General features: G+C 34.2%; 1 protein-coding gene across 2 annotated transcripts in view; it reads left to right on the top strand.

The window, feature by feature from the left end:
* The window catches only part of LOC129241545 (uncharacterized), a 32839-nt gene extending 6076 nt beyond the window's left edge, over positions 1-26763 (top strand). The window contains exons 1-5 of one of the 2 annotated variants that reach the window (XM_054877938.1): positions 3385-3750; positions 23558-23739; positions 23909-24066; positions 24127-24304; positions 25661-26763. In XM_054877938.1, coding sequence (XP_054733913.1) covers positions 3715-3750; positions 23558-23739; positions 23909-24066; positions 24127-24304; positions 25661-25844 — 738 coding nt within the window. In that variant the 5' untranslated portion in view covers positions 3385-3714 and the 3' untranslated portion in view covers positions 25845-26763. Of the gene's footprint in view, positions 1-3384; positions 3751-23557; positions 23740-23908; positions 24067-24126; positions 24305-25660 lie in introns of those variants that run through there. The other variant, XM_054877939.1, reaches the window with a different exon arrangement.
* The last annotated feature ends 419 nt before the right edge of the window (positions 26764-27182 follow it).

Raw genomic sequence — 27182 nt, 5'->3', positions numbered from 1 at the left:
TAGAGACAGCGATGCCACTTAGACCACGAAATGGATCCGTTGAGAGCCGCAGGGGCTGGCCTACATTTACCTTTCCATATTGAGCTTTTCACAAAGCGTAAAAGGTTGTTGATACCTAAAATGTATAGATTATCTATATTCATTAAGAAGTACGATCTTAAATTTTGCCTGCTTCTGGCTAGAGCCGGGCATGTGCAAAAAAGATGTTGCATTTTTTCCAACTCCTCCTCATACCAGCAGCTATGACAGAAATCATGCATGTAAACGCCTAATTTCCTTGCATGATTTCCTATGAGACAATGTCCTATGAGAGCCCTTACTAAGGTCTTAATTTGAAGTCTACTCAATTGATTTACAGAACTGATTAGTACGTCCTTAATAAGAAGCTTACAAGTTGCGAGAGGTACCCCCATAAAATTAATTATGTTTGGCGCAAAGGTACCTTCTCTTGCAAGTTGGCATCATAGTCTTATTATCCCCAAATATTCTTACTTGAAAGGCGCTGGAACTCAATTTCTGATTCTATGGTCTGTAGGAGCAACTACAAAGGATAAATACACTACTATTTTAATTCTGTATATTGAATGTGGTTGTGATTAAACTATTACCATCTCTCAGCCTATCTAATTTCTACTATACCTCATTTTGTATATTCCTGACTATTTTCATATTTTTCCCTAAGTTTATTTTAATTTCAGTTATATTTCATTTACGATTAAAATGAAATATTATCATTTTCTAAATTGCTAGTTTTGAGTTTGCATCGTATAAAAATAATGGATTTAAAATTTTCTATCTTTCAACACCGATTTATTATAAAAGGCTTAAAAGACTCATTTCTTAAAAGACTCATTTCTTAATTAAATTTAGTGGGTTCGTTTCCTGCAAAAACATTATTACTTAGGGGCCCAACACAAATAAAGTCTCAGTTTTTTATTTATTTACAGTAACTAGAATTTTTGCCAGAATTCATTTTGAAACTAGAAGCAAAAGCATTGACTTTAACGGCACAAATTTCACCGGAGTTGTATTGTGTGCGGCAAGATCAAGAAACATAAACTTGTACGTAATTTTAAGCCTCCTAATTGCCAAGTCAAGCGACAATGTGGAAGACTTTTTCCGTGTGCGCAAAAATCATTTTAGTGGCAGTAATTTTATTCGTTGTCCGTCGCAGCCAAGTATTTTTAAAAGAACGCGTTAGCTCCCAGCTGTCGTACCTTTACCATGCGATTTCTCAATGCGTGAAGACCCTAACGTCCCTGAAGCGTCTGTGGTGATGAAGTCTGCATTCGCTGCGTAGACCCAAACTGAGAAAGTCTGCCTTAAAAAAGCACGACCACGTTTACACTAAAATATATAAGCAAATACTCCACGAACGCTATGGCCAACATCCTCAACAACCTCAGTTTTCTAGTGTTCATCGTATATTGGAAACACATTCGATGGAAAAAATTAGACCCATATTACAAGAAAGAAAGTGTCGTGCTTTAATGTTTTGGGTATTTCGCGTTTTTCATTTTTCAACTAAAGCCGGCCATACGTTTTTGTTTTTTTTACTCTTTTATTTTAAAACTTCCTTTCACTTTTTAAAACTTATAAAAACGCCTAAAATAAAAAATAATTCTACTGAAACATTGTTAAAATATGGATAAACTAAGTTTAATGAAGAAAATTATTGGAAAATAATCTGGTTATCAGATCTCTTCTTCGATAATGAATGTAGGGACAGGTTAGTTTTCGATTAGAGAAAATCGTCGAGTGACTGAAAGAGATTTAGTGTAAGCAATATTTTGACCGAAATATTGGGCTTCAGTAAACTGTGTTTTTGGAATGCGAAAGGAATTTTTTGTGTCCATTTAAATCAATGATTTAAAGTTCGAATTGTTAAAGCATTCACCAGATTTGGCCCCTAGAGACCTTTGCTTAGCTCTGAGTATGTGGTAGAATTATTGAGAGGTGCGTTGGTACGATGCGCTGTCCTCGTGGAAGAAAACTTTTTCTTGCCGAAATTATGTCGCTTTTCGTTTCAATAGGCGTCGAATCTATCTAACATCTCTGAATATTATACGCCGATTGTTTTTACCCTGTTTAAGGCATGTGAGTGACACTTATGACAAATCAGCCAAAAAATGAAGTTCTTGTTTTTTTTATTTTATAGCCATTGTGATATCGCGCTACCCTCAAGTGGCCTTCTGAAGCCAGGATAAGCCTGTTTATTTCCATCACCTCCCGCCGTGGGACTACCGTCATTTATTATATCGCGGAGAGGGAAGGTGATTAGGCGTCGCTGCTGTGCCTCAGTCTTTCCAAACGCCTCATCTCTTTCATAGTCCCGGCAGCATTCCACTTTTATTTCGAGCGCAGCATTAGTTGCACGCATGATTCCGGCGAATCAGGTTCTCCAAAGGCTCTATGGAGTTTTTCATTTACGGATCCTGTGTAAGTATGCCTAGTCCACTCAAGAACTGGGTCAGGTAAATTCCACTTCGCCAAGTGGCCTCATTGTGCATGGAATGCATTTGTGCACCAAAGCGTTTTTGTAGAGTTACCTCCCTTGTTTGCCACTCATCGAGGCAGATTTCTCGTAACGCCGCACGGGAATACGAGCTTATAGGCCTCTGTGTTGTCGCTATTTGGGCAGCTTCCATTGCTGGTATGTCTAGTGGGCACATGCCAGATATTACTACGGTGCATCTTCGGACACGGTTTCAATTGTACTTATTTTTTTTTGTTCGTAAAACGGCGACTGTAAATGGGCGACTGTAAAAAAGAAGGTTTCAAAACGTACATATTTTCAATGAAAATGCATTGCCATTTCGTAAAGTAATTGTTTGTCCACTTTTACTTGGATACTTAAATACTATATGTCGTCGCATTATTCAATTACTTAAAAATGTGTAATTTTTTTATTAGTAACGGTTACGTATGCAAGTTTTTTCTTTGGCAAGTTTAGTGAAGGCTTGTTTGAAATAAACAATTTTTATTTAGAGGCAAAGCTACTATCAGCGCAAACAGAACAGGAAAATGAGGCGCGAGAAATTTTTAACTACATATCATACATATATTCATGCATGTGTACATATGTAGATGTAAACGTCCGCGACGAAGAAATTTATATTGAGTGTGAATGATATATAGATATCTAAGTATGTAGATACAGTAGTAAAAGAAGAAAACATAGTTCCTGTGGTAGAGAAAGAGAGAAACCACGAAAACCTGCTAAGGCAAACAGCCAAATCATTAAGTTGGTACTGCTACCAACGGCAAGCAGCTGTTGGACATAAGAACTGTCTCCACCAAATCACAGTTGAATGCTTAAGAAATCGTAAAAGATATTTTAACCGCCAGTCTAAGGTGAGCTCTCGACTTGTTCGGTTCGTGTATAATAAACAAACGCTTCGTTTCTGGTCATTTTGATCGTTTCCGTCGTTCCTTACGCGTATTCGAAATGACTGAAATTTAAGCCATTAGCCATTAACCCACCTTGACTCAAAAGAGAAACGCTAAACATACAAATATAGAAAGAGCTATATACCTATGGTATATGTTGTGATCGATAGTGGAAAGTGAATTCAAATTTTTTTTATGCTAATGTGCACATTTTGTATTAATTCATATTAAACGATTTTGAGATTAAATCGTGGAGTTGATTGTGCATTTTCTTGGAACTATCTGCTGTACAAAAACAAAAAAAGAAAACATATCATACCCAAAATGGCTTACCGGTGCTTTTGGAGAAGTATTACCAATGTAAGTGACCTCATTCAAAAACGAACAGGGAGAAAATGGATGATTCTCTGTTCGATGCAACTTGGTGTTGTATTGGTGCATGGCTACTTACATATTATATTATGGCTATAAGCATCTTGTGTTCTTCTGCTGTTCTTGGTCTCTTCCAGTGTCAAACCAGTATCAGCGTGGAAAATATTATTCGCTTAATGTTTTATTTATGTATTGTACTTATAGATATGTCAATTTCTAGTATGTATGTATTATTGCATACATATTCAGGAAACTATATGGTGTGTTCGCCTTGAAAATACACAAAACAAAATTCTGTGAAAAATATGAGTCTACCATAGGTAATATCCAGGTTTACGTGCGTGAATATTTGAAATTTTTATAGAGTTGCATGGGAGAAGTGTATATGAAAACTTACTTGTATAGATACATAATTTAAAAGTCATATTTTATACACACGTGCTCATACATACATGAATACATCGATGTATGTGCGAGTGTATGCTTTTAAGACTTTCCTTGAATGCAGACAAAGTTCATTATAGCGGTTTTTTAATTACTGCGACAACGTGCACATTTAACTTTTCCATCAAGTTTCTGAACAATTCGCGGTTTGCGCATAGAGAAATAAATCAAGACACAGCTATAGAAAATAAGTGGTTTTCCACTTTGTCACACTACAAAAGGAGCTAACAATTATAGCAAAAATGATATGTACTCTGAAATCTCACTATAAATACTCTACTCTTAAAATTGTAAAGTATTGGCTGTAATGTCATAGCTTATGCGGACGAGGTTGCATTAACAACATCAGCAAAACATCGCCAAGTTCTGAACGAACCGTTACATCGTGCAGAGCAGAGAGAGTGGACTGATAAAAAAACAGAAATGGTGCCTTCAAGGCCCCTCACAAAATGGACTGAGACTTACCGAAACATCGCAGGCAGGCCTAGAAAAGTGGTCACTTCCTTATGTGCATTCAAAATGGCTATATGCAAAAGATGGGGCTTTAAACACCGCGTAGTACACTGGCTATCCTGTACTATGGCGTCACTGTCTAGAGGTCAAAATTGGAAAATAAGGTATTCAAGAGCAAAATGAAAGGTTACAAAGGGCAGCACGGCCTTCTATATCAAATCAGAAAATTTGTTTTTTAATTTTGCTATTGAACGGATTTTTTTACGTTTAGTTTGCATTTTACAAAGGGAAATGCACAAAAATTAAAATTTTAATATTTAGCTGAGGTATAAAAAATCCATTTCTCTCCATATTTGCTGAAAGGCGCTTTCTTTTCTGTGTAATTATACTTCTTGGTTCGGCGAAAAGCCTTTAGCAAGGGGCAGGCGCCTCTTTATTAAATATTTTACATTCATTGCAAAAAAAAAAATAAGAAAATACTAAAAATGACTGAAAATCTAAAAATGTGCATGACTTACTTTGACATGATGGAAAAAATTTATGATGAATGATAATTATGGCGTTGCCATACTGCAAAAAATATCTATGCCAAGTAACAAACTCGAAAAAGGCACAGGAATTACTACCCCTACCAAGGTTCCTGAGACTCTCTCTATTACATTTCCGTCTCATTGATATCTATGACAAATTATGTAATAATTGCAACGCAATTAGACTGAATGCATGCATGCCTACTCTGGAATATTTTTTCAGATTTGGGCACTCGAAAATCTCGTAACTCTTCCGTGAACACATAGGGAGCTAGATTACAATGCTCCATAATTCCGTTTTGTTCCTCACGAATCACAGAAAGATGTTAGTGGTATAACGTTAAGACCTTGACCCAGGCAGTGGCTATCTTCATTTACAGCCCAAGACAAAATTATAGTGTTAAAAGTGGCATCCATTCGGAAGTGCTTCAATTGAATCTAAGCCTACGGGGATTCGCCAACTGCAGCGTTTTTCAGGCTGAGTTAATAGCTATAAAAGAGTATGCATTATGGGTGAGGTACTACTCCAATGCAGGGAAACCGATCACTATCTGCTCCGATAGTTAAGCTGTCATAAAATCTCTTTAGTGCTTGGATCAGGTTGGTCTACATCACACAGGGCAAAAGTGGATGGACACGGAGCCCACTTGTAAGATAACGAGACAGGCCTGGCCAAGAAAGAATGAGCACAGAACCAGGCCTCTCATCAATCTAGACCGGCCTTCCATTAATAAAGTGAACACGTAGGAAACGTATGTGTGTTTTCCTCTAATGACACGCTCTCACCTGAACGGGACACAGCTTCATACTTCTTTGGATGACTTAGACTTTGAATCCGCATCCATTCGCAATATCTCATAATTTATTAGGGAGAAGTGGTTTCACCACATAGGGAATTATCAGAGAACTTGAGCCCAAGCTAGTGGTACCACAAAGGGCCTACAGCCTCATGGAGAGTGACAGTAACCCAAACGTAACCTAAGTCGGTGTAGTTTCTGTTTTTTTAAAGTGTTGGTAAATTAGCCTACCAGATACACCTAAGATGTGAGCGAAATCGGTTCGCGACATGAATTCAACCTCGATATACGAAAACAAAAAATTAGAATTATTATTTAAATAAATATTTCAACCTTGTTATACATATGTATGAATGCACATTAGGACGGGTAATTTTTTTCGGCCTTCCCAGCAGATTCGCATTCTACATGAAGTTATAAGAAAAAAAAGTCAACTGGAGTATAGCACTAAAGTCGATTTCAAGCCCCCCACAAATTAAAAAAAAAGCAGAGAATTGCGAATATTGTAAAAAGATGAAGTATTATAATTATGTGAGAAGAAATTAAACTTTAAAATTTGGGTCGTTCGAAATTAATCTTAGAGCTATGAATTAATGGACTTTTTTCCTACACTATGAAACCATGTCGAAAAAAAATAGGCCCAGACAAATTTAAATGCTTTAAGGTCTTCAATGCATATCTGCAGGTACTTTTTTTAAACAAACGCAACCTTAATTTTATATGATCTAGCATGTCAAATGGTAAAGTTCATGAACTAGTAACTTTTGGAAATTACAAAAAGAAATAATAAAACTGCTCCACCAATTTCTCGGCCATTAGATATACAACAACACAACGTAGGGCCCTACAAAAGTTGTACGATCTATTAAAAAACAAAATTTCCAAATAGTGCAAAGTCCATATATAATATCTGCTTCGATACACAAATTTCATTTCATTGCTAAATGCAGTTTGGCCAAAAGACTGAGTCAGTTGTCTAAGGAATTCCCACATTTAAGTCAATGATTTCTTCGTACGATTTTTTAATATATTATTAATAGAGAAATCTTTCACATTCTCAATGTGTTTTGAATAGAATTCTTTCTATGAACGATCTACTATTATGGTTTTTTTACCCGATTGAAATCGCCTGTCTTACTTGTAAAGAGGGTTGTGTTAACAATCAGCACCATATGCTGTTTAAAGCATTTAACCCCTTTCGGTAAAATGTTGGTCAAGTTGCAGTTATTTACATCATAACTTATCTTACCTATTTCACGGTATGGCAACGCTGAACTAGTATATCGAAAAAAAAATTTCCAAAAAATGACGTCATAAGTTGTTTTTATTTATAAAAAGTTCAGTTTATTAATATAGAATAGGGGAAATATCATAAAGTTTTAACTCCCATCAATACTAGCCGATTGCGCAAACTTCTTAGTTAGCCCTCGCAATTCAGTATCCAATTATATAGTTCTTCATTACAATTTTCAATTAAATATGCAAACACCAGAAAATATTTGTCTTCATGACAACATCTTCGGATGAATATATATGTAATACAATCGCAACCTGTACCTACTTACATACATATATTAATCGTCTGTGTTTTAAATACACATATGTATATACATATACGTAAACATTTATCCGTCAGATATTTATTCGAACCATTCGCTTCGATTGAATATTATCAGAGACGAGAGTGCAAAAGTAGGTTAAGTATATTCATGGAGAAAGAACAATGGGAACCGGCATACAGAATAAAAATTTTACATGCGTATATTCATACACACACACACAATCATACTCTGCGTATATAGTATAAATTTAAAGGCAAATGCAAATGTTTAATCGTACGTATATAGTATATAGACGTGAAGCCCAGCCCATTATCATTGTGAAAAAAGCATAATTTTAGGTCAAACGCTTCTCGCCGCATAAACGTTTGAAGAGATTTCAGTGACGTTGGTGTCAAATGGCAGTAATTACTGGCGTAATGCCAATGTCAGGCAGATTGCATTTGGGAACTTTCGTTTTGATGCTACAAACACTCTCAGTTAGTGAATTTGTTAGGAAAAAGTGGCGGAAAATTAGGATTGGCTTTGTTCGTCATCACATCATAATAAGACTTCACCATCAATCTTAGATGTTGAATGTAATATACACGAATGTACATACGTAACGACATGTATATGTACATATATAAGAGTATGTTTGAATGCGGCTTTCTATGAAAATTATGTGCGAAGTGAAATTCCCGCTAAGACTTTTGTAAAAGTAAGAGAATTCCCACGGTCGTGTCAACCGTAACTGAAAAAATTGAAATATCTGATCGGTCGGTTTGCTAACGGTAATATGGGCTGTCAAAACCTTGCAGTAAACCGGACTAAGTAGCGATTACTGCCGAATTAACTCAATTCGAGGTAATACTATGTTAGGTTAGGGGTAATACTGGTCCACGCTTAATTTCTAGCAAGTGCTTTCCCATGTGTGATTAATGTGGCGATGTTAATGGTAACATTTTTGTGTGGCAAATTATTTTAATATTATGTGCATTTTATCGGCAAGTAAAGAAGTTTGAAGCCGAATTAGACGAATGGGTGGGACTGAAACACCAAGCGATAGAAAAAGTTTTCGCCTAAATTTTTATATATACGTGTGCATGGACGAATGGATGAACAAATTCCTCCCGTTATTCTGAAAATTTGTATATACACATACTCGTATACATACAAGTATATATGATTGGCGCGTATATCTCTTCCTAGATACGCAGTGTGCGTATTGATGTGTTTTGCAAATGGAGGTACCTATAGTTTAATTCCGCCCTGAACAGCAGATGGCGTTTCAATAAAAGCTTTTCAATGGCAGAAATAACTCGAAGGTTTGCCATTGCCCAGAGAGGCGTGATTGCTATAGAAAATACCCTTTCTATCATTTGTTCTTTCATGCCCTATCTATCCCGACTCCACTGCATTTTTATAAGCAACAGGAATAGGGACAAAGAATTTGTTAACTTTTAGGCCTTTTATGATGCCATTCAAGGTTTTACTATAGGTTACAAGTATTAGCATATATATTTATACTAGGTTGTTCAATAAACTTTGCAGTTCAATAACAAAAACACAATTTTATGGTTTGAAATACACTTTATGAACATCAATACACTTGTGACAACGAGATTCCAATTTATGAATTCCATCCCTGAAGTGAGAATCTGTAAGAACTGCAAAATACGTTTCCACAACTATTATGACCTCATCATTTGATGAAAAACGCTTTCCCACGCATGATTTTTTTTAGGTCTGGTAACAGATGGAAGTCGTTAGGAACTAAATCTGGTGAATACAAGGGTTGCCGCAGCAATTCGAATTTCAATTCATGTGTTTTAGGAATTGCCAAAATGTTCGTGTTACACGGTGCATTGTCCTAGTGGAAAATATTTTTTTCTTTTGCAAATCGGGTCTTCTTTCGCGAATTTTTTCCTTCAGCTGGTCTAAAAGGTTCCCATAATATTTAGAGTTTATTGTTTTACCTGTTGATGCCAACACCTTCTTGGTCGATTTTTGGATACGAACTCGTAGCGGAGCCGAACAACCAGGTTCACATCACTCTTTAGCTTCTTATTTTGATTAAGAATCACGATAATATACCCAAGCTTTATCCATAGTGTTGAATCGACGCACAAAATCCACTTTACCTTTTCGAAAACGCTCTAAATGCTGCTGAGAAAGTCGCATTCGAATGTGTTTTTGTTCCATTGTAAGAGAATGCGGCTCCCAGTTGTACACCAGTGTACATAGTTTTCTGGAGTTCAATATTTCCGTCAAAACATTCATCTCTAAGTTACCTGTCGATTTTGCAATACGATATCCTGTATTTTTTTCTACGATTTCTGGTGTTGTTAGTGTTTTTGGACGTCCTTGACGTGGATCGTTTTCAAAGTCTGTACGGCCACGTTTAAATTCAGCAACCCATCTTTCTACTGTTCTAATCGAGGACGAAAAGTCCTTATACACTTTCAACATTCCTTCACAAATTTCCTTTGAAATTTACGATACTTGCTTTTTTCCATTGTAGAAAATACTGTGACAGGTCGATACTAAATCGCTTGTAAACAAAGAATGAATTGACAGATTGAAATGAAACTTCACATACGGTCATACGAAGTGTGTACCAACTTGACATAAGCTAGTGGCAACGCTCTTCCTTATCGAACCGCAACACTTATTGAATAACTTAGTATATATACAAGGTGGCCCAAAATTAATCATCAAATTTGAATAACTTTTTTACTAAATAAAAAATTCATTTTAAGTGACAGAAACCTTCAATTTGATCTTGATGCGCTCCATTGCTTATCTGCTTGTATACTGCTGCTGTTCAGTTCACAAGTGTGTTGGTTGGCGTACAACGCCATCTGCAAAAATTATAAATCTTCCAATTTTCGGCATTCGTCTTGATGTATTTCCTCAAGTTTGGTTTTACACCACCTCCGAACAGCAGATGGTTTTTATGAGGGCAGAAATATACTCAGTGGTTTGCCTTTGCCTGCCTGCATACACACGTACATATGTACAATAAAACATGCAAAGTGTTAGTGGCGGTATTTTAATATTTCATATCTTGGGTTTTCAAGATATTCTAAAGTGCTTTTGTTGTCATTTTCGGTTCAATCATTTCGAAAGTCTAAATAACTCAAACCGGTATTGTAATAAATATTAAGTTTAAAAGGAGAGGAGACTTTAAGAAACAAATCACTGACAGCAATACTTGAATGCAAAAAGGTTTATATTGTTGGCAGGCAAAACATTGCCCGAATATATGTCAGAAGGTAAGGCAACGAAGCCAACGAAATAGCTGGAGACATCGCTCAATAAGTAATTTGAACAGTTATTTATGCTCTTCTCGTTGTAAACATAAAGTTATTCTACATTCTGCTGAATTCACTTACTTAAGCATGTATCGTGTGAAAAGTTTGATTGATGACAGTAAATTATAATGCTTATTGTGCTTTATCTGCGAGGAGGCTAAAAATAGTTCGGTTCGTTTATTAGAAGGAAAAACAGCCTAAAAAGTTGTATTTCATGGTAGCGTCGCCACTGTTTTTAAATAGTTCGCATTATTTCCATTTTAAAGCCGGTAGACCCACTTGAAAAACACCACTCAAAATTGGCAACTTTTGGTTTGAAACTTTTATATTAATTATCTTTTTATTATTGCAAATGGCCTTGCCTTCAAAATATATTTTTTGGAAAAATTAGAAATCACAAAGCGTGTTGGATTTCATAAGAATGTGAACCAAAAGTAACGGCGTGGTTCATATTTTTTCTGGTTTCTTAATAAGTTTTCGAAATTTCGCCTCAAGCAGACTACAGTATATCATTTAGTTATATCTGCTACACTTTGGATGAAGTACATATATACCTATACTACCCCCGTTTTTGGGCATTTGGCTCAACTATTTGTAAAGCGTGCCTTCATGTTATTCCACAAACGATGAAATACAGTAACAATTTATTCTCTGATGAAATAAATTGACTTCACTATTTTTGCCGCTACCTCTGCTGCTTGGCTTTAATGGATGGCAACCAAGATCCATTATAAGTAACAATTGTTTTAGCAAACCGAAAACATGCCATCTGAAGTGCCGTTCCAATAACAAAATAAGTAACGTATCTTGCAATTATCATAAATTACTCAAATGCCATTTGACCTTACCAAATCAATATCAAAACACTAATGGCCATTTGAATTTTTTGCATATAACATTTTACTTGTGAAAGGTAGCACTGAAAAGGAGGGTATCGATGTACGGCGGTTGGTGTGTGACTACCATTCGGAAGAGCGTAAGCTCGAATCTGCATACATGATACAACAGATAAGAGATAACTGACAAACCCCCTCATAAAAAACCATCTGCTGCTCGAAGTTGGCTTAAAACTGTAGGTCTCCCCATTTGTGGAACAACATCAAGATGCACACCACATATAGGAGGCGGAGCTCGCCAACCCAAAAAGGGTGTAAGCGCCAATTATATGTATATTTATATAGTATATATTGATGTACTCAAGAAAGTCCGTCGTTCGTAAAATGAGGGAAATACAGCAGGCTACATGTCGAAATTGAATTGGAAATTTCAACTATTCCGAAATTCCTTAATTGATTTTCGTTTCACTTTATTTATACCAGTAGTACAGAGTAAGACTTAGGTCTTTTAATATAATAGTAATTTAACCTGGAAATTTCTTAATCTAAATTTTTACAACTGTCTATTAATAGATAAATCCATATATGTAACTTAAGAATAATAATAAGATAAGGCTTTGATAATAGGAAAAAAAAGGTAGTTTGAGAAAAAAGTAGTTATTATTGCCTTGTAATTAAAACTGTTTTGTCCAGTCGTCCCACGGTCGGGTAATGGGTTCCACACTATAACAGCGTTAATGAAAAATAATGTAGATGATACCAGGTAATTCAATTTTAGAACAATGAAACTGTTGTGTCTTCGAGACGTTGCTGGTACCAACTTCTCTAACAAATAGAATATGCAATTCCGAGCAGACAGATAATTTTCAAGACTGCAACCCAGTATCTTTGTTTGCCAGGCGGAGATATGCACATATTTACCAATCCCATATACACAACAACAACAACATTAAATGTCATATTAAATTTGTGACAAAATAATGAATCCAGTTCATTGTATACCACCTCAGAGTAGTTAATTAGTTGGAGAACTAATTTGCGCCTCGTTTCTACTGGCGTGAATGTTGCAGAGACTCTCAGCTTCCGCAATATGGCTTATACACTGACCACAACCATATTTATATTGTCAATGCTGATAAGTTTTTGGTTAAGAATAAGCCCCAAATTCTTTACCTTATCTGTAAAGCAAAGGGAACTGGTATCTATCCACAATTTAGGGTTATTATCAGCATACACCACTTACATATAGGCAAGATATATGACTTTGACGCATTCAAACATAGGGAGTTATCATTAGCCCAAACTGAATAGCAGACAAATCCCTAATGAATGAAATAAACTTTAGATAAAAAAGTTAAGAAGTGTCTACGTTCAGGCAAAATCTATCTATGCACAAGTGAAAAAAGTGGGAGATCATAGCCAAATAAGGATCACCAATAATTGCATATGCTGACAAAATTGAGCGAAAGTACTTTACCAGAAACTAGAGTACTTTTATACTATTCCAACGGTTTTGATATGCTGAATCTGACAAGAAGACTGAAATCTAGACAAGAAGACTTATACTTTAAGACGCTGTGTATGTTTTTTTAGAAAAAAAAGAGATGACGATGCTGAATTACTTCAAATATGGCTATTTTTGAAAAATTTTAAATGGGCCTATTTGAGCAACTTTGCTTTAGTAATTACTGAAATATTGTATTTTTTGCCTGTTTGAAAATTACTGTTATATGGAAGGAAGGTGGAATAGAAATATTGAGAAGGCTAAAATGATCATAAATGCAAAATTAAAAAAAAAAAATTAAAAATACAGTGGATATCTAGTTATCGTGGTTCATATAACATATTTTACACTATTTTAAGCAAACAAATATCTTGCAACAACCATACTTGGAGAAGCGCTACCAAGTATTTTTGCTTCATATGCTTACTGTAATGGAGAGACAAGTTTTTATTATCACTTACCTGCTTGCAAAGCGAATTCATTATTGATTATTGATACAAGAGTGTACCCCGGAAGTGTATGTTTATACTCGCTTATTTTTAAATATGATATTTTGTCCTTATGTCCATTTTAAGTAGATCCATAATGGGTTTGCTCCGTGTCAATTTTCACCTTTAATAAATTACCAACAGCTCTTAATGTATTTAATTGCAAAATAAACACTGGCATGAGCAGGTACGCGTTAACACACACATATATACCTGTATTGTATATGTAGACCAAGAAATAGAAAGATCTGCAATCGCCTGTAGCTAACACCGTCTAAATCTATATCATTGTTGTTTCTAGTATTTATTTGTAACTGAACAGTAGCAGTGAGCATTTAATTTTGATTGGCAATACAATTTTTACTTCCACTTGACCATATATGGGCCATCGACCTCAATCTAACGGTATTTTACATTTTCTATATGCATTGTGCGAGTATCTTTGGTGCGTATGGCCGGTCGTTGGTTGGTAGCTTTCACACGTGTGTACGAACGTAAACATATTGACTTACTCATACATACAAGTGGAGTTAAAGTCTCCGATGCTTTCAATCCCGAAATTTGTGCAGTATTGATCAATATACAAGCCATTTTTATTAAAAGTTAGCATTTGCGCTCTGCTGTTATAACGGTGCCATAACAGAATGACTGAATAGAAACATATGGTATATACGAGGGAGGTGCAGGAAATTTTGGGAATGCTTGTGAATTTAAATAAATAAGGAGCCTCTTTAAATTTTCGATATATTCTCGTTTGTGTATAATACATTTCTTTGATCGTAAATAAAGTTATACCAAAATTTAATTCGGCTTTCAAAAAACACACAAACAGCCAGCTTACCTTCGCCAAAATCATTATTTGTTTTCTTCGAAGCTGTTGTTGAATCAAATATTAATCTTAGAAGGCTTATTCTAGACACTGACTCGTAGTATTCTTCCGTAATATTAAATCTACTAATCACATGCCTGCAATTGATTACGAAATAATAGCCAACAGCTTTCCAGCCGATTGCGGCAACTTGAACTTTTGAAGTGCTAATGCACCGATTTTGAGCCGCTAAGTAAACTCCTGCTTTGAAACAAATTTACACATACACATATTCGCAAAATTAATCATCCTATTTCAGTTTTTAATACATTTTTTACTAAATGAAAAAAAAAAAATATTTTGTGTGACGGAAATCTTTATTTTGACCTTTACACATTCCTTTGCTTGGCTGTTTGTATGCAGCAGCTGTCTAGTTCACAAGTGTCAGTGACGTTCAACGCCATTTCCAAAAATTAGAAATCTTTCGATAGGATGATTATAGTGAATTACCATAATATCGTCTCTAGTAAAAATTCGACTTAGTCTGCTATAAAGATTCAAAGATTTGTATATCACCAGTCGATGTGGTGTTGCTTCTGCAGCGGTGTGAGCATTCTCGATGCTTAACGCTGATTTTATCTCTCTATTCTTATAAGTGCATATACCTATATACATATATTTGGCGCGTACACCCTTTTTGGGTGTTTCGCCGAGCTTCTCCTCCTATGTGTAGCATGCGTCTCGATGTTGTTCCATAAATGGAGGGATCTAGAGTTTCAAGCCGACTCCGAACGGCAGATATTTTTTTTGTTTTTATGAGAAGCTTTTTCTTTGCAGAAATGTACTCGGAAGAAATGCAAACATTGCCTGTCGAGCGGTGACCACTTTTAGAAAAGTTTTTTTATAATTTTGGTGTTTCACCGAGATTCAAACCTACGTTCTTTCTGAATTCCGAATGGTAGTCACGTACCAAACCATTCGGCTACGACGGCCGCCAAGTACATTGCTTGAATAAAATATGTCATTTACACAAATTTTTTCTTGAAAATAGCCCCCATAAACAGATTACAAGTCTTACATAATGAGCCGCAGTGGATTCATCAATTACATCAACTAAGTTTGTCTTTCGATTGACTTGTTTATTCAGCAATTTCTTAAAGACTGATGCTGGTTTGACTGAAATTTAGTATTTAAGACTTACTTAAAAGATAGAACCTGGCAAAAGCTTTAGTGGTAGAGAATAATACGATGCATTTGCTTTGAAACTTACTATTTAACTAAAATTAATTGTTGCAAATATAAACATTTGTATGAGATATTCTTAATAATAATAACTGATATCAGTAAAAATTAGTATCAAAAAATGCCTAATTATGTTGAATGTGTTAGATAGGCAAGTTATTGTTATGTGAAGGAAAAGTATATTTGTTTTCTTCGAAGCTATTTTTCAGTTGTTGAATCAAATGTTAATCTTAGAAGGCTTACTCTAGACTCTGACTCGTAGTATTCTTCCGTAATATTAACGCAATTTTCAATATTCAAATTTACTAATCGCATGCCTTTTGATTACGAAATAGTAGCCAACAGCTTTCCAGCCAGGCCTGATGGCAACAATTTGTAAACACCATTTGGTAGATAAATAAAATTGATTAAGTTTTATGAATATCAGTTGCTAGGTGTATATATTTGTACATATATACATACAACCCTCCTGTTTTAAAACTTTAAGTGAAGTACCGCATTGACTCTCGAACATCAGATGGAATCCCGAGCTCCAAGTAAATCCCGAATTGGGTTACACACTTTTAGCTTTCAGCTTCTGCTTTAGCGCTTTGTATTCTGAAGTCTTGAATGTGTTGAGTTTTCTATGAAAAAGATGAAGTATTCTTCTGAGTTTTAAGTGTGACCAAGAAAGAGCTTAGCAATTCTATATAGTCTCACATTTTCTAAGAATATAATAAGTTGTAAGAATAGAATAAAGCGATAATTGATGCTCACGCGTATGTGGCTTTTACAAACATATATATGTACGTATGAAATCGAATATTTATGCACTAACGAATTTTACTAATATGTGGATAAAGAATAGATACATAAATACTTTAAAAATTCAAATGAAAAGTAGCAAAGAAAATAACAATTTAAAAAATACATTAATGGGTTCATATGTAAAAGGGTACAAAGGAATAACGGAAAGGGTAAGTAAATTAATGAATTAACTCAGTTCTATTGTACTTACCCAAATATATGGTTATATAAAAAGAAGAATTAATTCAGATCTCGTGTTTGCCAATTTTTGCATGCTACTCCACCAATATGTAAAATCGAAAGTGGTCGTTCCATTATTTTCATTACGTAAGTTGTTATAAAAAATCGTTTTTTAATATTTTCTCTTAAATATGAGTGGCATTGTAATTTAAATAACGTTGAAGCAAAAGATTTGTAAAAAAATTTACAACAAAAGTTTAGATTGGGAGAGAGTTTGGCAATGAAAGCATGTACACATATGTATGTTTGGGTACTCGTCGTTCGGTACCGCGAATTCCATATTAATTGATTAAAATACTTGCTACAAGAGCAGCCGCTGTTCGTATTGTGTTGGTCAGTGTCGAATGGGTTGGTGAGTGACTATCGTTCAGAAGTGCACAGGTTTTGAAACCCAGTGTGGACATGAAACACAAACCTCTGGGTTTGTTATATATATATAAATGACGCGTACACCCTTTCTGGGTGATTGGCCGAGCTCCTCCTCCTATTTGTGGCGTGCGCCTTGATATTGTTCTACTAATAAAAGAACCTACAGTTTTAAGCTGACTCTGAACGGCAGATATTTTCTATGAGGAGCTTTTTTATGGCAGAAATACACTCGGAGGTTAGACATAGCCTGCCGAAGGGCGACCGCTATTAGAAAAAATTCTTTCTTCGTTTTTGGACTTTCACCGAGATTCGAACGTTCTCTCTGAATGGTAGTCACCCACCAACCCATTTGGCTACGGCGGCCACCAATAATGGAGTAGGGTCTGAGAAATTGAGTGAATAGAGTGCGAAACACACAACAATTTTTGGACCCTCTCAACTGCATGAAAAGGTCTCCAAATACAAGCAGCGTAATTTAATTTGGACCGAACAAACGCAGAATATAATAACTTAAGAATGTATCACATGTGTTGAATAGTCCAGGGTCTAAAACATAGATGGCACTAGTTTTATTGCATTCACCTCTTTTTAAGTTATTATTCAAATTTATGTTAATAAAATTTTATGATATTCTATTCATTAGTTCGTAAGTTATTGTACTAAGAGTGACGCTGCTTTTGTTATTTTCAAAACAATTTCATGCTTCTGGGTGGAAAAAATACCGCTCAAGCGATATATATATATATACAGGGACGATCCTGAACAACCTGCCACGTTAATTTTAAGCACTAAAACAATTATCATAAACTTTTGCAGCTATACACTAACTTTGAAAAGTTGTTCAATAGTTGTATCATTTTACCATAAACAAAAAGTTTTGTTGTCACGCATATAGAAGTTATTTTAGGTTTCGTATTGCTTTTTATTTTATTAAGTATCCAGGTGTATTTTTCTTTTTTCATCTTTGCTGCTAGTGATTATCATTAACAATTAGAATTGCATAATTTTAATAAATTTTAACCATTTATATAGTAATACGTAAATTCATAATAGATAATTACACTACTGCTGACGATTAGGGGCAGTAGAAAGTCGTCATCAGAGAGCTTCAGCAGCAACGAAAACTCCATATAGCACATACATACACACGTACATACGTAAAGGTATAAAAAACTAATACTTAAAAACTTGGTTGAAAACGTTTATCAAAACAAAATAAAGAATAACAATTTCTTCTGGACACGTTCATTCAATGGCAACAAATGTCATTGCCCTTCTCTGTAGGGTCTTTACATGCCAAGTCATTAGCTGTGCCTTGGTATGTTTATGCATGAGTATGCGCAAATGCATGGCTACATGCAGACGCATTCATATGTTCACATATATTTCAATCATAACGCTAATACATGCGTACATAATAAATACCTACACACATACAAACAAGTTCCGTATTTTCTTATAAAATATGAAGAGCATTGCATAAAATACCGTTCACATTTTAATCGAGCTAAAAAACATACCAGTATGTATGTACTTGTACAATAGCAACAAAAAGTAAAATAGAGGTATCGAAAAAATAGCGAGTTATGAGTCACGCAGTAGCCATCGAGATGAAAGTGCCGGGTGTTGGCGAGAGTGATTCACACGGCATGCCATTAAGTCATATAGACATACATACATTAGTGCACTACAATAAATCATATAGACACGGACGGACGCTCGAACAGGCTATGCTATATAGCATTTTTACTGCAATATAAATGGGCAGTTTTATGGACAAATGTAACAGACAGCAAACCTGATCGTCTTCAGCATTAAGGCACTGCTATGTAAAGAATTGAATAACAGAATTTCACTTTCGTTTTCCCATGACAAATGAAACTCGAAATTACAAACTATTCAAGCAAATTTGGCAATTAATGAGTTTTTCCCTTCATTATTTTAGTGAATATGCATAGCACAGGTGAGAGAAAATGGAACACAAAAAAAAATCAAAAGTAATGAATGACGGCTACTATGTAGCTGCGAACGTTTTGAGAAGAAAAGAAAGTTTGTCACTTGAGTCTTTCGTTGTATTGGAATGCCCAGGCATACTACATACCAATTACATGCCACTGTATCATATATGTATGTGTGTTTGTGTGTACAAATTTCTACATATAGACTATTATCGTATCATTTGCATTCTATCGACATTTCAAGTCTATAGAGGTTAGTGGAACGACATACGACAAATACTCGTACATGTTTACTAGTGTCGTGCCAATGATCGAATTGCCGCTGATAGTAAATTTATTTTGATTATCATTACTCGATACTCATATGCACATATCTATCGTATTCCCAATTTCCAAAATTTTGATTTCTCCGTGTTTATTCTTAAAAGGGAATGTAGGGATGTTAATGAACTGGTTTCACCTCAATCAAATTGAATTATACACTCAACACACATAAGTACATATATACATATAATCGCATAAATTCGTAATTAACAACTTCTAAAATAGGAAGTATGTAGTGAAAGTGGATGAGCTTATACACTCGCTAACTTGGAGTTAAATAAGTTTTAAATTGATTGCCATAAATAATCGAAAAATCGCAAACAAGTTCACATAGTGCTTTACATTAAAGTACTTAAAAGTATGCATATGTACGTGTATGTGTTATAAATATGTAAGTGTGTTTGCATATATAAAAATATACTTCGCAGTTAAACTTTCACACCAACTATTTCTAAGACGATGAAATCATAAACGAAAAAAAACAAAACAAAATAATATAAAATATAATGAAACTAGCTGTCGTAAAACACAATAACAACTCTACAAGAACATAAAAATGTGGCAAATGAAAGTGAATTTAAAAATCACTCGATTTTTTTTAATATTTCAGTAAACAAGATACACATAAGATTTAGACAATTTTGTAATTTTCGATACTTTGTCGACAAGCCTTTTCTTTGTCATTTATTTTACAATATTAACAAATGTATGTGTATATGTATAGGTATATTATGCACGCTAATGGTAGGTGAAATAAACCATTTTTAAATCGTTGCTTCTTGGGTTTCTTTGCATTTCAGACTAAATTCATAATCAATAGGTATTTGAGATTGATTTGGTAACAATCGTAGCAACGGGCCCAACTTATACGATAATTTAATCGTTAATCGCTCCATGGCAGTCGGATCTACCATAATGATCCAGATTTATATCCAAGGACTGCCACTCCAGCAGTATTCCGCATACTTTTAGGGGGAATGTTGATGCTGTTATAAAAAAACAACACGATAAGTTAATAAAATATTTTTTATATTCTATAAATGTCAAGGAGGGTATACATAAGTAGGTGAAGATGCGAACTTATGGGACGTTAAAGTTTCTCTTTGGAGTAAACGAAGAATATGACTATATATTTATAAGCACATATGACTTATACATGAAACAACATAATTTTCTGCCACCTCTTTTACTCAGTTAAACAGTTAAAGAATCAAAATTCAATATTTTTGCACTAGTCAATGTATAAACATTTTAAGTAAAAAATAAATAAATATTGCAGTATTCAATCTTATATCTTTCTCACAACGTCACGTTTTTCCGAGTTGTGCAGTGCTGCCAACCATTTGCTCTTCGCAATGAATTTAGTGCGTTTTTACCCAAAATGCGAAAATTTTGAAGTTTCGTGTTTGTTTCTTTTTTTTTTAATTTAAAGCTACCGAAACTAGGAGTAAAAAAAAACTATATTATTAAACAAAAAACGTTAAAAAAGGTCACTCTGAGAAGATTTTAGTGCTAATGAAATTTTTTTGATTCTTATAAAATTTGATAATTTGAAAGAGCAAATTTAATTTTTGGCTCCATTTAAGGTTATGTAAGAATATTAAATCTTCTTCTCTCAACTTTTCTTAAGATTGAAAACCTTTTTACACATTTTAAAAAGCGTTTGAACTTACTAAATGCGAATTAAAACCATAGAGGTGTAATCGTTTCTTCCGGCCATCAAATAGTGGGACATAGGGCATCAAGAGATGTATTCGTTGTAAAAATAAGCCACAAAATACCAGAAAATACTAAAGAAACCATACTGCCATTTTTGCAAAAAGAGTACTTTATCTAGTTACATAACCTCAAATATACAAAAAAGTCGTTCTCTTAACAAAAGAGTCTCGCTTAACAAAAAAAAACTCATAAATTAAATTGTACATAAGCATAAAACATTTATTTAAAAAAAAACGCACATTATAAGGACAACTTGTCACGCATACAAAGTTCTTTAAGTAATTCAATAAAAATTTGGTATTTTATTTTCTTTAAATGGGCATTTAGTGCGTTTTTATATCTAAAGCTAGGCAACACTGCAATAGCGAGAGAGAGATTTGACTGCTGAAAGCAGAAGAACACCAACAACAACTGCAATCGGGGGCAATGCTACCAGATATTAAAAAAAGTAAAGCTAAATAAAACTGAGTGAATTATTGAACTATCGTGCGGTTTTACAACAGATGGCGTAACTTGATTATTATTCCATCGATCCACATTTCCAAACATTCATTGGAGAGCTACTGTCGTAAGGCACAAACGTCAGTATAAGTTTTTTATTTGAAGCGTAAACAACAATATTTTTACCACACTTGAAAATGTCGAATTTCGTGCCAAATAATGTGTTTTTGCGGGGAATTCTTTAATATGAAGAAAAAAGCAGCCGAAAGTCATCGTATCTTGGTGGAAGTTTATGGTGAGCATGCTCTAGCTGAGCGAACGTGCCAGAAGTGGTTTGCACGCTTTAAAAGTGGTGATTTTGGCCGCGCCGCCAAAGTTCATGGATACCGAATTGGAGGAATTGCTCGATCAAGATCCGGCTCAAACGCAAGAAGAGGTTGCAAAAACTTTGGGAGTTGATCAATCAATCATTTCCAAACGTTTAAAAGCCATGGGAATGATCCGAAATTCAAATTTCGAAAAAAACCGCACGAACTTATTCATAGACCATTAATTTTTAAAAAATTTATATTTTACAAACAATAACATTACTTTTAATTAGAACAGGCTAGAAAAATGTCATGAAGAAAACTAAAACTCCGAGACTAAATAACAAAAAATGCTAAATCAAGTTACGAAAATGGTAATCTGGCCATACTGGATCTAAAACCACGTAACTCATTGTCAAATTCGCTGAGCGCAAAGTAACCGCACCACGATAGGCGCCGTCTCATTATTCTTTCCATCATGTACATACGACATAAGTATACATATATACAGTGTAACCTCCCTTAACGAATACCTCCATTAGGCGGACACTTCCCTTGGACTACAAACTTATTATTTGGAGCTCGATATTATTGCAGAGTTGCCAACTTAGTACAAAAAGTGTCAATAAAGCTGAATGGCATAACATTTACGGCTTCTTCTGCCAACTCTTCCACAAAAAACTGAATTAAGTTTCAGTTGGCAACTTTTACTTTTATTTTTTCTGAAGAAAAGAAATAATTAAATCGTCGTGCTCAATAATTATAGCAATATTGTGACCCTGCTACTTTATTGATAGCTTTTTGTTGTTACTCAGCTTAAAAGCTGCCACAATATTGCAGAAAATATTTCATCTCGAACATGTTTGAAAATATGGGCCAATAGCTTTTAACAGAAATTATGTGACAGAATATGATGATATCCCATAAAAAGTAACTTTTCCCCAATTTTTACAATTTCAACACATCCATAAAGGTTAATTAAGGCCGTTAGTCTGTGCTGTTCGTTGTCAAGGTGGCATTTCACACTAAAAAAATTCTTTAGCTGTTTTTTGTTTATACCATCCAGTTGTGAGTTACAGGGTGTTAACCATGGAAGTCAACAAAGATAAAATTCGGTACATTTTACAATTTTTCTTTGTTAAAGGCGAAAATACAAGCCAGAATGCAAAGCCGCTGAAATTGTGAATGGTGTTCATGTTGCGTATACTGTAAAAACTAATTACCTGCAATTTTGGTTTCGTCCTTTCCGTTGAGGTATTTTTGATGTTAAAGAAAATGTCGGTAATGCCGAAAATGTCAATAAATCACAGAAATAATCGAAGTTGACCGGCATGTTGGTAATCGTAGCATCGCCTAGAAGCTAAAGATCGACCATAAAAGAGTTTTAAACCATTTGCGCAAAAATTTTACGCAAAGAATGAAGACTAGTATTTCTGGGATTTACTGTAACGGAACTTATAAAACCTACTCCTATTTTCAAATAAGTTTTCGGTGTTAAAATTATTTTCTTATATTTAAAACGAGTTAAAAGAACTCAGAAGTACATCTATCTTCTTCATAGTAGCCAAGGCCGATTAGATAGGCGAAGAGGAAATGATTAAAAGTGACTTTGCCAAGTTTTCAATTGTTAATTAACTAAAACGCCAATGTTTTTTTATTTTTTAATATAATATTATATATTATTTTCTTCCAGTTAACATTGGCCATTGTTATCATCACTTTGAATATGCAGATTTCGGCAGCTGCTCTTTGGCCTGCTTTTAGTAGTGAAAAGGTTGAAAAATGTAGTGGAAGTACGGGATTGAAGTATTTATCCGGTGATGCACTCACGGATTCACCCGACTGTCTCGGGCCGAACAATACACCCTATCCGAGGTAAAAAATACAAACAAATTTGTAATTCTTACGCCTGGTATTTTAATATTCATTAATTTTTCTTTAGTCCAAATTCAATTACTAGTATAGCTCTTAATATATAAATGATAAATTTCTTTAAATTTTAATAACGCATTATGTTTTGTATTCCATGTATTTCTTCTCACAGTGCGGCTGTAGCACGCACTTTTTCGAACTGGAACGGCAGTTCAAGACGGGGCCGTCAAAGCAAATTTCCGACAACTCTGGATCCTACGATAACGAAGAGTGCTTTACTACGAGCCTACGATGAAGTAAACAATGACTTCCCTGCCAGTAGTCGTTTTGGTGAGTAGTTTTACGTCAGCGAACTAGACACATTTTTTAATAAATCCTCGATTAATGCAGGACGTTCATTAACAAATGGGCCGATCGGCCAATGCAGAGAAACACCATCTCGCCTGTGTAAAACACGATACAATACAACAGCACCAATGTATGGAGTTAGTTTGACATCTGGACAGCCAGTTACTATTGTTCAAAAATTCCCTGATCTGTTACAACAAGTAGTGTTCGAGGTTTGCGAGTAAGTATTAATATTATTAACCATCACTTTAACTCTGCTTTTGAGCAATTCAACGTTGCATAGAACTTGGCAGTTCTACATATTTTCGTTTTTATAAACTGTTATGTTCTATTCTGTTGTTTTTAAAACATCCAACCTGAAAGCTTGTAAACTATAATAAAAAAAAGACCCTACTTATACTTCGTAGCACTGGCCTATGCATGTCGCTTGTGAGCTAAGCGAATAGGAAAAATGACATATGAACAGCGCTAAACTGTTGTTGCTTCACATATAAGCAGAGCAATATGCATTTTAATGCCAAATTGCTTAATTTTGTAATTTTAATTTATTATTTTCAACATTTATTGCTTGTTTGGCATTTTTTAATTAGTACCATGCAGTATTAGAAAGTTGATTCGTTATTCGTCTAAAGAATTTTTTCTGTGAGCTTGATGCTACCTTAATCATGCCAAAGATATTTTAACATGTAATTTTATATGGCTATTAACTTTTCATAAATCAAGAGGAGAAATAGGGAAAAGTTTAACTTCAGACTAGAGCCACATTCGGTGAAGATCGGCACACCGTATTTTTGCTTTTCGTACACGTATGTAGTTATGTGGGGTTATTTCGAATTCAGGCCTTCTGATATATCCTTAGCAAGCTCTAAATGACGTCCACTAAGAAACTCCAGAAATATTGGCTCCCGAGCTTTGTTTCTGAAAATTCATCAGCTAAACATCGAAAACATTTAATTCTAACAATGGATGGTGCAAGTTGCCGTAGAGCGCACTTAACAATGGATTTATTGCTATATTCAAGCCACCATTGATGCCATACAGTCAGATTTATTGGAAAAAGTACTCAAAAATTTACTAATCGAATGGACCATGTAACTCGTCACCGCCGCTGACAGATTCAAAAAATAAATACCATGAAATTATCTAAAGCACCCGATACAAGTACAATAAATCAAACAGTTGTGAAAACAATTATATTCTAACACTTTGATTTTAGCAATAAATTGCACATTGGAAAACATATTTTTCCCCAATTTAAGTGTTTTTTTATAAACAAAAATTTAATTTTTGTTTGGAAGTTTTTGCATTTTGTTTTGTTTTTTGTTTAACTGTGTGATTAAAAAAAAAATAATACAGAAATTGTTTTCTGACTGATAACTTTATTTACAAAGCAAAATAAAAAATTCCTATATTCGTAGGGGTTAGAGTTAAGCCCCACCTTTCCATTTCCTTTCGTGACGAAATTATCTACAGAATTTAATATTTAAGTATCGGCGGTCGATAACACATAATTATACGTATATACATGCATATTTATATATATACAAATAATTTATAATTTACTCTGCGTCTTTAGATCGGGCGAATGTGACGTTGTACGCGGCGAATGCACTCAAACTTATGTACCCTACCTGTTTCTGGTAATACCACTGGGTCCAGTCACATTGACTGGTCAGGACTACGTGCTGGTTGAGAGCGGATGTGTTTGCAAACCGAAATACTCAACGGGGGCAGCGCAGGAGCCAAATATGATACCATAGTTTAATGCCGGAACCAAATACATCCATAAATTATGTTAAAATCTGATATACTGGTACATACATACACACTAAATTATTTAAAATGGACATTTGTATGCATAAATAAGAGCTATTTGGACACTTTAGCTTGATTAGGAAAATTAGCTTTTTTAATTAACGAATTGTAATTGGCATCGATTTTCTGTTTATACTCGTAGTAGTCTCTAGTTACTACATAGCATATTGAATTTTCGATGTAGTTTTTGTTTAAAATTGTCTCGGATATAAATGGATGAGTGCGTCAAAGAAAATAACATTTACTACTTGCATATGTTTACATACATATGTTTTTGCTACGAATGCCCATTTTTGCTATTAAATTATTATGCATCGAATTCAACAAGTTTTCTCTGTTGAAATTTTACAGTTATTAATGTATTTAGATGTAAAATAGTTATAAATATACAAACATATTTAGATGTGTGCGATATTTGTGTTTACATATAGACATAACCATAAATTTAATTAATTATAAAATGAGTTTGAAATAATGATATTGAGAGCTAAAATAAATGTGTTCGTACATACGTACATATGTAGACATATCATTGTATGCAATATCGAAGTGCGTGGCGAAAATCACACAACGATATTTTTTTTACGTTTTAAAAAAATTAAAAAAAAAAAATACCAGGTCAACACCTTGATTTTTCTTGAAACTGTCTATATTTTAGTAGACATCTCTTGGTATTGTCACCCTACGAAAGGCGCTTTGCTTTTGACATATGGCAGTGGTGATTCGTCGACTTTTTGCCATTCACTTTGATTCATTTTACACTACAAAACTTTTCAAAGAGAAAATATAAATTTTTATGGATTTGAGATTTCAAATTCATAATTATTTAAAGCATTCCAAGTAAAATATGGCTACAAAGGCATATGCCAGCTCTTAAAACTTTTTAATTCTTCGTTTAATCTATTGAATTAAAACAAATATTTGAGAAGTATTGTATTCTTATTTATTATATTGTTTGAATTCATATTTTTTATTAAAAATTCTTCAATTTGCGTATTTATGTTGGTAGAAAATATGCTCAGTTAAAAAAAATAAATCGGATATTTTTTTAGCAGAGCATGTACATGCAAATGATTTATAATTTGTCAATTTCATCTAAAGTTTCATTTGACATAGTTTTTTATTCCTAAATTTTCTTAACAAAATTTGCTTTGATTGAAGTTGTACTACTAATTATATTTGGAAAACTTCAAATAAAAAGAATTAAGAGTTATAATAACTTACTACGTTATCGGCGATGTAGAATTTTCACATACATAAGTTAGCAAATGAGAATATTTTTG

Source organism: Anastrepha obliqua, chromosome 3, assembly GCF_027943255.1.
Source record: "Anastrepha obliqua isolate idAnaObli1 chromosome 3, idAnaObli1_1.0, whole genome shotgun sequence".
NCBI classification, from domain to species: Eukaryota; Metazoa; Arthropoda; class Insecta; order Diptera; family Tephritidae; genus Anastrepha; species Anastrepha obliqua.
The sequence above is the reverse complement of the archived record's forward strand: the minus strand, read 5'-3'. Positions and strand labels throughout refer to the sequence as shown.